The 14,568-nt window shown below is 39.5% G+C and overlaps 1 protein-coding gene across 2 annotated transcripts in view; it reads right to left on the reverse strand.

Annotated features, from left to right (window-relative positions):
- Nucleotides 1-2,664: 2,664 nt before the first annotated feature.
- Nucleotides 2,665-14,568, reverse strand: part of mxra8.S (matrix-remodelling associated 8 S homeolog) — a 38,709-nt gene continuing 26,805 nt past the window's right edge. For both annotated transcript variants that reach the window (XM_018226791.2, NM_001086406.1), the window contains 6 exon segments: nt 11,730-12,185; nt 9,673-9,831; nt 7,540-7,570; nt 6,432-6,508; nt 5,063-5,140; nt 2,665-3,046 (listed from right to left, as the gene is read on the reverse strand). In XM_018226791.2, the coding sequence (XP_018082280.1) occupies nt 3,021-3,046; nt 5,063-5,140; nt 6,432-6,508; nt 7,540-7,570; nt 9,673-9,831; nt 11,730-12,185 (827 nt within the window). In that variant the 3' untranslated portion in view covers nt 2,665-3,020.

Consider the following 14,568-nt stretch of genomic DNA (forward strand, 5'->3'; position numbering starts at 1 on the left):
GTGACCTCCCAACCAACCCACAAAAGCTGAAAAGCAGCAAAAATGACTTTATATTGTAAAGCACACGCACAATGTACTTATCTTTGCTTCACAAATCCTTAATTTCAGGGTATAAATCAGTTTTGTATTTAGCTTTTATGGGAATAGATCTGAAAAAGGAGGGGTGTGCTCCCCAGAGTGACGTACCACAGGCAAAACTAAAGGTAAGATAAAAGGTAAAAAGAAATAATCAAAAAAATAAAGGTAAGATGAAAGCATAGGCCAAATGCCTTGGGTTACATGGAACTCAATAAATCACATAAGACAAAAGCAATTAGTGTCCTTTCCTCTAAGGCTGATGTACACGTGATGCCTCTCAGCCCAGTGGATTTCAGCTGGTTGAACAGAAGGCAGTCATTTAACTAATATCCTGAACCAGGAACCACCCCAATTATACTACACCAGTGATCCCCAACAAGTAGCTCGTGAGCAACATGATGCTCTCCAACCTCTTAGATGTTGCTCCCAAAAGGTTGGGGATCTCTGTACTACACCAACTCCATCGCCTTACCCCCTTATCAGCATTGTTACTTTGCTGACATGAACCCATTCTACTCACAAGCCAGCACACACATTACACATGTACTCAAAAAAAACATAGAGCACAGGAGCAGGCTTTTTGGTCTACATGAACACCATCCACTTTAAGGGCTCTTACTCACGGGAGATTTTTCCTGCTCTCCCCTGTGTTGCGCTTTCTTCCATTCAGCCGCAGGGGAGCGCAGGAGTAAATGCAGTCAATTATTGTTTAGGGGGCTGTACTCACACAGACGCATGTATGCACCGAACGCAGGTGAAATGCAACATGCTGCGTCCCACCTGTGTTTGGCGCTTACATGCGTCTGTGTGAGTACAGCCCCTTCACAGTAATTGACTGCATCATGTGTAAGAGCCCTAAATGGAAAATAAGTGTATCATGTTGCACCACGTCAAGCCAAGTGTATTCATGCAATAAAGATGCTACACATCCATCAGCAGCATTCCTTACAGATTCCTTTTACATATTAGAATACAGATTAGGTCTGGGAATCAGCTATGCTTCCCAAAATATTTTGTAAAATATACAATTTATTGCCTTTGTAATAGTATAGGTATGGGCTCTGTTATCTGGAAACCTGTTATGCAGGAAGCTCAGATCTAGGATGTCTACAGTAATATTTTTAATTAAACAATTCTTTATTTTTGACTGAATTTTCTGCTATACTTCATTACTTTGTAGATGATGTTAACTAAACAATATTAAATCTTTACTGAGACATAATGTCTGGGGGAAACCCTAGAACCCAAGTATTTCAGATAATAGATACCATACCTGTATTGTTCATAAATTTAATATATTATTCTGTTTAAACTGTGATATTGACTGCATAATGGCAAATGCATACAGGGTGAGTTGAGGTGCTTTGGGCAGTAGTTCAGGAGGTAGGGCCTCACTCCTCCACTCTCTGCTGATTCACTGCACATGCTCTGTGCTGCTGTCACTTACTGAGCTTAGGGACCAACTCACAATATACAGTACACATAGAATATAAATATCACAGTATGAGGCTGATTTGTAATTAATACAGATAATTACTACACGGCAGCACATAAACCAGTGCAACTAGCATGAGAATTTTATAATCAACCTTGTAGCATCAGCTTATATTACAGACCAACTTCATAGTCTACTTGATCATTTGCGACGACCCCTAAACTTAGCTTCTCAACAGCTGCTCAGAGACCACTGTGCATGTGAGTGTTGCAAACACTTTCCAAGATGGTGACCCCCTGTGACAAGTTTGAAGTCCTGGATCATTACTGCTATTGAGATGCTGAAACTTTAGACTGGTACAATAAGTTCAGTATGTAAAATATGGTATTTTTAGCCATATTCATTTTTAGGGTTTAGTTCTCCTTTAAATAGTGGAATTCCACTACCACCAACCAACCAACTTTAATATGTAAGTGGCATCATAACTAGCATGTCCTAGCAGGAATGCACAGCTTATGGTAATGTTACACTGGGCTGAAACTTGGCCTGCTGAAAAATGCAGACCGATATTCAGCTCCTATTCTGGAATCAGCACCTAACATGCACCCGGATCCACTGTGTCGGAAAATGCAGAGAATTTTGGTGCTGATTTTTGGCAGCCTGGATTTTATCCCCTTGTGACTGTAGCCATAGAGGGAACATTGTGACACATCTTAAACAACGATGATCCTCTTTTGGCCACTTCCCATGGGTTTAGAACACCAGCATTACATGTATTTTTTGTTTTATAATACAGGTATTGGACCGGTTTTCTAGAATGTTACCTGGGGTTTTCCAGATAATGGATCTTTTTGTAATTGGTATCTTCATACCTTAATTCTACAAATAAACATAGTAAACATTAAATAAACCCAATAGGCTTCCAGTAAGGATTCTTTATATCTTAGTTTGGATCATGTACGGGGTACTGTTTTATTATTACAGAGAAAAAGGAAATAATTTTTAAAAATCAGAATTATTTGCATAAAATGGAGTCTATGGGAGACGGCCTTTTCGTAATGCGGAGCTTTCTGGATAGTGGGTTATAGGATAACGCATCCCATAACTATAGTTCCTTTTTAACCATTATGTTTAATGGAAACAGACAAAGAAACATTTTCACTTTTTATCCTGAATGGTAAGAAAAGCCAAATATACAATGTTGCCTGCTGTTTACATAAAATGATAGAAAAGCAGCAATTATGCCATCATTACAAAACTTCTATAGTTACTAGGCAACTAGAAGGTTAAATACTGTCTCCTGTGCTTTATAGAAGAAACGTGTTAAAATGTCCTTGAAATTGTTGCTGCCACTGGTGTTGGGCCAAAATAATGCTCTGCAACAAGGAAACAGCTAATGCAGGAAAGCAACCAACAGCTTAAGTGGGAATAATGGGAAATCCTGGTTTCTTCTTCATAAATGAAGTGTAAGCTCCTGGGCCAGCCAGCAGCGATGTTCTGATTTCCTTTATTTACAATACTCTTTCCGAAGCTCTGTTAGGAGAGAACATACACAGTATTTGCAGACTTCTCCAGAGACTGGGATAAATTGGACCAACCAGATAAACTGATGTTAAAGGGTCCATCACAAAACTACCCCCAGAGATAAACTAACTACATAATACACTGATAATGAAAGGTTTCTTGAAAGCCATTCTGCACTGCATTGATGCGAAAATATAAACAGTTCAAAAGACCAATACAGTTAAAGGAACAGTAACACCAGAAAATGAAAGTGTTTTAAAGGAAAGACAATTTAATGTACTGTTGCCCTGCACTGGTGTGTTTGCTTCAGAAACACAACTATAGTTTATATAAATGAGCTGCTGTGTAGCCATGGGGGCAGCCATTTAAGCACAGGACACACAGTAGATAACAGATAAGTTCTGAAGGATCCCAGCTATAAATGACCTGGAGCATGAGGAATTGGAGGAGGCTTTGGAGGCTCCCAGTTTGGTGTCCTTTAACGTAAGAAGTAGATTCTCCCAAACTCTTATTCTACATCAAGCATATATCACACCGGTGTGTATGCACAGGGCAAATATTAGGCCGAATGACTATTGTCCCAAATGTCACCTGCCAAGTGCCGATTTCTTTCACTTGATATGGAGCTGCACAGTAGTGGCTTCATTTTGGGCAGAAGTATGTGAAGAACTTACCCATATTACTGAGCTAAGAATCCCTGTGAACCCAAAGGTATGCCTACTAGGGATTATTGCATATCTCACTTAATCACATTATGTGTTAACATCTTTGAGGGAATTGTTATTCCTGGCACGCAAATGCATAGCACTTAAGTGGTTATCGGGAGACCCTCCCACTGTACAGATGTGGAAAAACCTTTTACAGGAACATATTACACTGGCACGATTAGTGTATATACAAAGAAATACACCAAATAAGTTTGAGCTGGTCTGGACGGGATGGGCAGAGGCTTTACAACCAGGGGCTGATCCTACCTGAGAAGTTTAATAAGTATGACTTGTCAGTGTGTACTGTTCTGATGTATGATGAAGAGATATGTACCTGTCAATGTGTACGGAAGTGTATATGTTGAAATTTGAATGACACTGTGAATGATCACTGTGATTTGTATCTCCACCTACCTTCTATTTTTTTTTTTATTATTATTTTGTATTTTGTTTTGAAAAAGCAATAAAAATGATTATAAAAAAACAAAAAGTTCTAAAGAATCCCATTGTATACTACAGAGCTTATCTGTTATCTGCTGTGTATCCTGTGCCTTTTCTCCTTTTTCTGCTTTGAATGGCTGCCCCATGGCCAGGGCCGCCATCAGGGGGGACAGTTGTCCCGGGCCTGCTTCACTTACTTTATTAGCCGGGCCACCCTGTTGTCAGTGTTCAGAAAAGAGCACAGGAGCTCCTGTGTGTGAATGATCAGTCTCCTTTTTTACTTGCAGTGGGGCCCCTGATCACCAATGGCTTTTTAAAACAAGTGTGTGTGGGGGGGGGTGGCCACCAATGGCTTTTAATAAGCTAGGGGGGTTTAATGTTTTAGCTCTGTCTGTGTGGGGTGGGCGAGATATGGGGTGGGGCTTGGGGGTGGGTGGGACCAGGGGGCCCAGAAAAGTTGCCGTACAGGGCCCCGTGAATTCTGAAAGCGGCCCTGCCCATGGCTACACATCAGCTGGTTTATATAAACTATATTAGAGTTTTGAAGCAAACACCAGTTTTACTAGTGTAGCGCAACAGTACATTATATTTTCACTTTAGGAAAATTTCATTTTTTGGTGTTGCTGTTCCTTTAACTTGTACCAGGCCCATATAACGATTTAGCTTGTAAATTCCTATTAGTTCCTACTGCATCTTCTAAAAATGCTGTTGCAGTAAATCTCATCTACCCCACCTCACTGAGCTCATTTAAATACTCTGGCATTGAATCCCTGTACATCTGGGATGTTGGCTTGCTGAAACAGCTGACACGAAGCAAAAGAAGAAGGTTTCAGCCCATAAACAAAAAAAACATAAAAAAAGAATCAGCATTCCTTACCCAGGTCTAAGTCTATGTTCTTTGGTGCGAAAACTCTGTCCATCTCTGCACGTTCCTTTAGAATGTTATTTTTATAATCTGGGTGGGAAAGAATGGGGGTTTAGACATAGTGTTAACTATAAATAGATATTTACAATTTATTTTTAACAACTTCTCATGTATTATTTTGGCTTGTCCAATATTACAGTATGGCTGTGAGTATAACATAACATGTTATTACAGATGTGCCTCTTTGAGCTTTTGTGTGGTGAAAAAAAAAGGTGTGGGGGATTGGTCGGCTACATTTATACCATTACCGCAGAACAGAGGGACGTTTCAAGTATAGACTGCTGAAGGAGAATTGCAAGCACCATAGAATTATTTTATTTGTACTTTAAAGGTGAGTAAAACAGTGATTATAGCACACTGTAAAAACCAGAGAACATTATAAACAGTAAACAGCTTGCAGATTAACCACACAACATTTCCATACTTCTGATATTTGTTTCATATGATTATTAAGAAATACAAACTGGTATTTGCATATCTGCATTGGGAACCCCCTACTCTGAATTCTGCCAAGTGTCTTGGGGATCAGAGCCACTGGTACCCAGAAGGTGGATTCTGTAGAATAGGGAAAACACATAAATGCCATAGAACTGATGTACTGGGTAATGAGGAACGGTATGTAGTGACGAAAATGATCAGGGCTGAATAAGTCAATGAGTAACTGGGTTGACTGCCACAATGATCATGGTGTTATCACACTTTTCTGGCATTAAATTGCAACTTTATGAGGCTTCTGACATTGAAACCAAATAAATGCATGCTAAGAAAGATTCTTAGTTCAAAGAAAATGGCTTGATTAGCCAGATATGCCTTGCACCTAGGGTTGCCACCTGGCCGGTATTTTAACAGCCTGGTCGGTAAAAATTATGGTTGATCCCAATGTTATAAATATATATATACATATGAATTCAAATCAACATGCTCATAAAAATGCCTTTTTGGGCACAATAACTGTATGCTCTATGGATAAACCAAAACAATTGCAAGCAGGGTTGGACTTATTGGGCCCCCGGTATAATGGGCCCCTGCTGGCCCAGACCTGCTCCCCCAATGGGCTTCGATGCTGCGTTTGTGCCTGCATGCCACAAGTCATCGTTTGCACATGCGCACATCAGGTCAGCATACACACGTCAAGTCAGCAAGTTAGCGTCAAATCAGCGTTTGCACATGCACAAGGCGGGGAAGCACAGTCGAGAAAAATCAGGAGGGGGCCCTGTGACTGCCAGAAGGGCCCTTGGTTTACTGCCCCGGTGGGCCCCAATGCACCAGTCCGACTCTGACTTTTTCCTTTTAATCAATATTGCTGTAGTGGGTTAGTTACCTATTCGGAGCTCCTCCTTTTTGTATTGTATGAGGTCAGGAGGTCTGAGGCAGATTTCCTGCATGTTAACCTCTTTCCTATGAAATAAAAACAAACAAAATTATAAACTGCTTCACTCACCTCTTTTACAAATGTCAAGTAAAATCCTCATGAACACTAAATGAAATATAAACCACACCAATGAATCTATTTTTACTGCATCCTATCTTCCAAACCATGCAGCAATCCTCATGCTAACAGCAAAAACATATTTTAGGTGGGGTTTAAAATTATATATAACTCTCAAGAATTTGAAAGAAAGGTAAGATCATAGACAGATCAAATATGAGATCAAGAAGAGTCAACGTTAGAAAGGAGTAATGCATATGTGTGAACAGTATCTGCTGGTACTGTAACCTCTAATCTAAATGCTATTTGCTATATATTGGTATTGCACTTGGTGCTTGACATTACCTGTAACTTTTAAATGTTAAAATATGCGCTGCATGTGCAGGTTATATCTATAGGAAATAATTATTCCTCCCAAGTTTGGTATTAGAGCACTAAAGGTCCTGAGAAGTTATTGTAGGACTCATTGAGCAAAGCTTGCATTGGCCCACCAGAATAACAGAAGATCTCAGCTGGTTCAAGTTTTTGCAGTTCACCCAACCAAGTGGCCTAGATTTTCTGACAACACAATTTTCTGGCCCGTTTAGACCATTTTGTCAGTATTGGAGCCTCCCAATAAACTGCCCAACTGATATATGAATGGGTGGGTTTGAACATCCCATGGAGCAATGGCCACATTTATTTGTTGATACAGTCTGTGCCATGGGTCTTCTAGGCCTGCACTATGGCCCGGTCTCTGGCCCTGAGCCAATGACTGAATGCCAGATTTAGCCCAGGTCATGTGTAGCTAAATTAGACAAAGACCAGATGAGCAGACCTTTCAGTGTATGATCCGGAACCTGATGATTTTGTAGGTATTCCACAGGCACCCAAGCCAATGCAGGTCTTTAACACTCGATATAATAATCTTACTTACAGAAGCAGCAACAAAGCACCTATTATATATATTTTTTTTTCTTTTCCTCACAGTTAATCTTTAAATACATACTATTTCACTTACCCTTGAGGTTTGTTCAAGTTATATGCATACCCTAAAGAGAAAACAGGGGCATTGTATTAGTTTCTATACATTTACAATTGGAAAAGTTTGTACTGGTTCAGTCTCAATTCTTCTATTCAAAGAAATGGTTTGACTAGCCAATCTAGTTTAGCTTGTTATTGGTAGCTACGAGCTACTTATTGGAACTAAACCTTGAGTACAGCTGTTGCTGTGCAACTATGCCTGACATATTGATGTAAATTTTGGAAAGGTTAGACGGGGGGAAAAGCTGGGGTGTAACTACAGAGGAAGCAGACCCTGTGGCTGCAGGTGGGCCAATAGGTATAGGAGGCCCCATAAGGCCCTAGTTAAATGGATTTTGTCATGATTTTTATGATGTCGTTTTTATTTCTAAATGACACTGTTTACAATTAGTGTTGCCGCCCCCGGCCGGTATTTTAACGGCCTAGCCTGTAAAATACCTGCCAAGGCCTGGGCCAGTATTACAAATTTACCGGCAATGTAGCTGCCGGTAAATTTGTAATATGCTTAAAAAGACTCCTCGGCCTGCCCCCAATCCCCTGGAACTTAACTTTTCTTTTCCATCTTCAAACTGTCCGTGGCACGGCCCCGCCCCTTTTGACATCACGGCCCACCCATTTTACCATCACGGCCCGTCCCTTTGTGTCCCCGCCCCCCATCAGCTGGTAAAGAATTTTAGAAAAGGTGGCAACCCTATTTACACTGCAAATAATTCACTCTACAATATAAAATTTAATTCCTGAACCAAGTGTATTTTTGTTGTAATATTGGTGTGTAGGCAGCCATCTCAGGTCATTTTGCCTGATCATGTGCTTTCAGAAAGACCCAGCACTTTAGGATGGAACTGCTTTCTGGCAGGCTGTTGTTTCTCCTACTCAATGTAACTGAACGTGTCGCAGTGGGACATGGGATTTTACTATTGAGTGCTGTTCTTAGATCTACCAGGCAGCTGTTATCTTGTGTTAGGGAGCTGCTATCTGGATACCTTCCCATTGTTCTGTTGTTAGGCTGCTGGGGGGGAAGGGGAGGGGATGATATCACTCAAACTTGCAGTACAGTAGTAAAGAGAGACTGAAGTTTATCAGAGCACAAGTCACATGACTAAGGGCAGCTGGGAAACTGATAATTTGTCTAGCCCCATGTCAGATTTCAAAATTAAATATAAAACATCTATTAAGTGATGCATTTTGAAAAAAAGAAATTTCCCCATGACAGTACCCCTTTAATGAATTTCAACATATATTGGTAAAAAAAAGAAAACCTGTGGATTTGTTGGGGGGGCACTGAAAATAATTTGGGGCCCAGTAGCATCTAGTTATGTCACTAGGGAAAAGTTTTCCCCCTTTAGTAAAAATGCCCCTTTAACTGCTATCTTGATGCTAAGGCTTACTTACACTAGTAGCTAGCCAAATGTGCTGGGGAGAATTAGAATATTATGCCATAATAAATAAATACAATTAAAAGCCATAAGCATTCATTTGAATAGTGGCTCATAACAGGTCAAGTTTATTCCATACTAAAATTTCCTTTGTTTTGCAACACAATTATACCTTTGTCAGTACCTGGGTTATCTCTGTTTAGCACATTTTTGTGCAGCTACTTCAACTAAAAGGCAGACAAAATTATATTTAAGGTCAATGGAAATCTTTAATTCTACTGAATTCAATCATGTGAGTTTGTAACATCATGTAAATTTGTTGTAGTTGTACTAAAATCCATAAAATCCCATCAAAATTGCTTAGTTGCATTCAGTTTGACAAATATTTGCTCAAAAATCAGTTATTACAGATAGTAAAGTCATTGCTTCTTTTATTTTCACAGACGTAGAAACAATGGTATAGTGCAACCAGTCCAAAGCTTTAATATCTATTAAAACAGAGACCAAGTAGCACTGAGCAATGAAAAATGTTAAATGTGGCATACTAATTAATTAATTAATTGTATTACATAAAAATATCTTTATTGGGCCAATGGTTGAATTAAAAATGTCATATATTTATGGATAATCATTGCGAAATTCTTTCTGTAGCTTTCTGTTTACCTGGAGATGACTGGGCATCATATGGCATATTCTCGAATTGCCACGTATCAAAAGTTATGAAATGTCTTTACCTCTTTTTTGATGCTTGCGAGTGATGAGGATCACAGCTGTAAGGAGCAGAATAAACAGCAAAAGGGTTGCCAGAATGTATCCAAGCTGTTGGAAGAAATGGAGTCTGCTTTCTTGGATGGTAACATTGATGACTTTGTTTTCCTGGACTACATTGGAATCTGAGAAAAAGGGAAGAGGAGAAGGCATGAGTATGGATCACCCTTAGGTCAATTGATAGGTCACATTAGAAGGATGGTAAAACCACAAGCAGTATAAGGAAAGTTCTGGTGATTTTCATAGGCCAAACAAAACTGTACCACGTGACTCTCATGCTCAGGTGCACCAATGCTGTAGTTGGTGGAAGGGTTTTCATGTTGAATTCTTAGACACACTTTACAGCATGACAATTAATGTGGTTACTAGTGGTTCTTTAAAACCATTGCCTGCTTTATTTGCTGGAATGTCACAATGGAAATAATACCTTACCTGAAACATGGTATTAGTTACCACCAGGGTGTAATTCTCACTAACAGGTGTCAATCTAAGTCCACTACAAAGACAACAAGAGGTCTCCAGAATTCTCCAGAATACTCTTTGAATCTATATATGCTTGAGTTCCTAGGCTTATGGGTGATGCTTATGGTACTAACCCTTCAGCTCACCTCTGCAAAGCCTCAGACTGCTCTACTAATTATCATAACTTTAAGACCAGGGTCCCATATTTTTTTTCTAAAAAGCAACACACTTGTAGGCCTTGACAAAATCCATATGAATGTGGGAACTGATATTACCAGAAAAGTAGAGGCACAATATTCTTTCTTTACGCAAGTCAACCCTGGCCGGGCCCAGTGGTACTTACTGAAATCAATATTCCAACATGACTGAAGGGCCTTGTTTGCAGAGAGACAGCTATAATTAATCATACTTGGGGGCAGATTTACTAAAGGGTCGAAGTGGCAAACACTGGCGACAATTCACCAGTGCTACCTCCCGCAGGGAAATCTCAGATTTACTAATGGGCGCAGGTGCCAATTTGCTAGCAAAAGAGATAAGCGATAGCTCTCATTCGTACTCTATCGCCAGGCGACAATTCGATATGGCGAATGTACGTTACTCCACAAATTCACTTAAATGCGGATTTTACTGAACGTCACCTCTTTCGTCAGACTTGCCTTCGCCAGCTCAGAGCAGGCAAAGTGCACTGCAGTGCATAGATCTTCCGCAATCTTCTGTTACTTACATCATATTCTGAGTGTTCATATTCTGAAGTTCAAAAAAATGCTGGCATCTTTCCCTTTTTTCAAAGTGATAACCTGCAAATATATGTTTTTTGGGTTTCCCCCATACATTTTCTAACATATGGAACATTACCTATACAGTGGGCTCATGTGTAGGGCATTATATTAACTCTAATGTCTTTATTAAGGTTCCCAGGACATGGCTACTTATCAGTGTAAATGTAATGTATTTGATGCAACTTGTAACATAAAGACGTCCATTCAAACTTAAATTTCCCTCCATATGCAAATTATTCTCAGCGCAAGACCCCTAGTGAATTTGCGCTAGGCAGAAATGAACGCTAGCACATCTTTGCTTTGAATTGCTCGCATTGCCGAAGTAATGCTAGTGAAAAGTCGCCAGCATTCGGTGCCCACAACGAAACTCCACATTTTAGTGAATTAGCTTTGTTTGAGCGAATTTTGGCCTGGCGAAGTGTAGCGGTGGGTGCAAAGTGGACACTGATGGCTTTTCGGCGGTTAGTGAATCTGCCCCCTTGGTTGGATGTAGACCAATCCTTTAATAGGCTGCAGTACTATTAATTAAGTTGTACCTCAGCATGATGGAGGGAAGGAGCACTGCTCTTGCAGCACACTTTCCCCTTCAAGATTGAAGGTACCGTGGGGCTTGGAATCGTTTGGGGGGACTTGCATACAGAAAGAAGTTCATGTCTCTACCTTTCTAGTAATATGAACATGCGCTTATCAATTCCCATAAGAAGTAGTCTGTATCACTTTAACCCATAGGATATGCGTTGTATGAATGTTCAGCTCAACGCAATGTACCTGAACTACATTACCTATAGCTGGAGCAGAGTCTGAATTAGTTTTGCTCGGTTCTTCTGTCTTGGGACGATCAGACACAGAGAGATAGAAGATCCTACGTTCATGGAGACCACAGTAATGATGGTGAAGATGACACGAGTAGGTGCCCTCATCTCCACGTGTTAAATATGGAATAAAAAGTGTAAAATCTCCTTGTGAAAAGGCTGAATTGGACACATTCATCTTTCTTCTGAGGAAGAGGGACCCATAAGCTCGTCTCTCCCCTGATGCATACATGTCAATAAGACGGTCAGCCCGGTCATGAGGGATCCCTGGAGCTTGTCGATCCCAGTGGACTACCTGTTGGTCCTCTTCACGGTGCCGGTCAGTCCACATGTGATCGTGGTTTTCACAAGGAAGAAGCACCGTGGAATGAACTAAAGCCACAATGACGATCTTCTCACCATCCCAGTAAATCTTCACTTTCCGCTCTGAATAGTAAACCCAGGACAGAATAAAATCATAAGCATAGTCTTAATAACATAGACCAAACTTTCTCTCCTTAGAAAGGGGATTTTCTCAGTTACTTCAAAAATAGATCTAACATTTAACAATATACTTTTTTGCAATTAGTCTACCCGAATATTTGGGTATGAACAGGGCACTGAAAGAAACCCACAACCATACTTTGTAAAATAACACTAGACACCTTGTAACCCTGGATTGATTATAAGTGCAGTGGCATACTTCCACCTAATCTACTATCACTATAGACTTTTTATGCAGGGATAGGCCACCCTTTTATATTTTTATTGACTTTTATTGTAGGCACATATCAGGAAAACCTTACGCATTTCATGCTACCAGGCACTTGGTCAAAGGCTTTACCTGTAAACAGTGGAGTCTATGACTAAGTAGAACCTACTAAAGATGCTGTTCAAATACTCAAAGTCTGTAGAATGCACCCACAACCTGACAACTCTTGGGTTCTTATCTTTAATGATACTTCAATGTTTTATTTTACTTATTTCAAGTAATTGAATTATGTAAGTTTGTTTTCAGGGAAATAAAACAGTATTTCTGTGCACTGAACTATTTATACTTGGCCTGATCCTATATGTATTGCCCTCATATTAAGTGCTTTCCAGAATGAAGAAGGTATTTTTCTGCTTTACTTATCACTTGAAAACATTAGATTGATCACCCCTAATTGTGGTTTATGGGTGTGCTGCCCATCATTCTTCCAACTAGCATTTCCCCTGATGCAATTCCTGGGATATGCTGTAATTTACCACAGCTCCTAGTGTCAGCATGCTTACAGTGAGCTGGCAGTTGTCATAAATCTTAAGTAAAAATGTAATTTCCTAAGTGAATTCCTTATGATGGAATAGTGACTGTATTTGTACTTTTACAGTGACAAGTGTTACTTGTATGCAGAATACCAAAGCAATTCACCTAATGCACCAATAACTGTTTTTAGTGATTTTCTGCAATTGGTTTTCATTTGCTATTTGCGGTTTTTGAGTTATTTGAGCTATTTAGTTGCTATACATACATTTGTAGCGTTAAAGAACATTTTTAGATGGGGTCAGTGACCCCATTTGAAAGCTGGTAAGAGTTAGGAGAGAATAATTATTTAAAGCCTAAAAGAAATAGAGAATAAAGGCCAATTGAAAAGTTGCTTAGAAGTAGCCAATCTATAACATAAACTTAACTTAAAGGTGAACCACCTTTATATGTAGCAGTAGTAATCCTCCTCCAGCCCAGACTCCAATTCCCACTCCCATTGTCTTGCATGTCCTGTGGTTACAGGTAAATGACTGGTAAAGAAGTAGAGCCACAGATGTTTGTGGAAAGGGAGTCTTGGATGGAGGCCACCTGACTACTGCTACATTGTGTTGGAATATGAACCAGCAGTGCAGCCAATAGCAAAGGGAATAGAAATTACATTGAGGGGGTTATTTATCAAAATCCAAAAAGTTCTCACAATTTTATAAAAACTACGACCAAATCCGCACTGACTTTTCCCCCTATTTGGGAAAAAACTTAATAAAATCCTAAAAAAAGTACGAATCATACAAATACTTTTTCAGATTTAACGCCCGAAAACCAAAAAATCTTCGATTATTGCACGATACCCAGCACAGATCAGGATATCTTTGGGACATCTGCCATTAACTTTTACATGAACTCAGCAGGTCTGAATTGGAGTGCTTTTTTATTTGGACTTTTAACACCATCGGGGTTTAATAAATCCCAAAAAAATCCACAAAAAAATTGTGTTTTTGCCTTTTAAAAGTCCAACCAGAAAAAAATCGGACTTTAATAAATAACCCCCTTACTGTACAAATAACTTTAAATCACTGAAAATGTATTACTTATGAGTATTGGAAATTTGCTTAGAATTACATTTGCTATATTTATGAAAAAAGTCATTGTAACCAGTTTAAAGATATAATACACAGTGCTTTTATGTTAGCACTTGCTCATTATATAATATTCACTTTAATTGACTGGAATTTATTGGGTTTGCTGGTTGCGTTGGACCCTGTACAGCACTAAATAGCCCCACTATTTTCAAGTTTCCTGAACTGTTTATTTTGAACAATTTATTGTATGTGTTTGGAGACTATATGGTCATTTATGTAGGCCCTAGATACAGCCTCACCCATTTGTGTTTTTACCCAGCACCCATGGACAAAGTATAAAGCAGGGTGCATACATGCAAAAAAAAAAACGTGCACTTTGCGCTGCCCTACACTTTATAAATAACTCATATAATCTGACCTTAGCATAAAGACATTCTAGCCATTGGACATGTACTTTATTTGCAGCTTTGTAAAGGGAAGAGAAATGGAACACATTTTGCATGAA

This window comes from Xenopus laevis, chromosome 7S, assembly GCF_017654675.1.
Source record: "Xenopus laevis strain J_2021 chromosome 7S, Xenopus_laevis_v10.1, whole genome shotgun sequence".
In the NCBI taxonomy this organism is placed as follows: Eukaryota; Metazoa; Chordata; class Amphibia; order Anura; family Pipidae; genus Xenopus; species Xenopus laevis.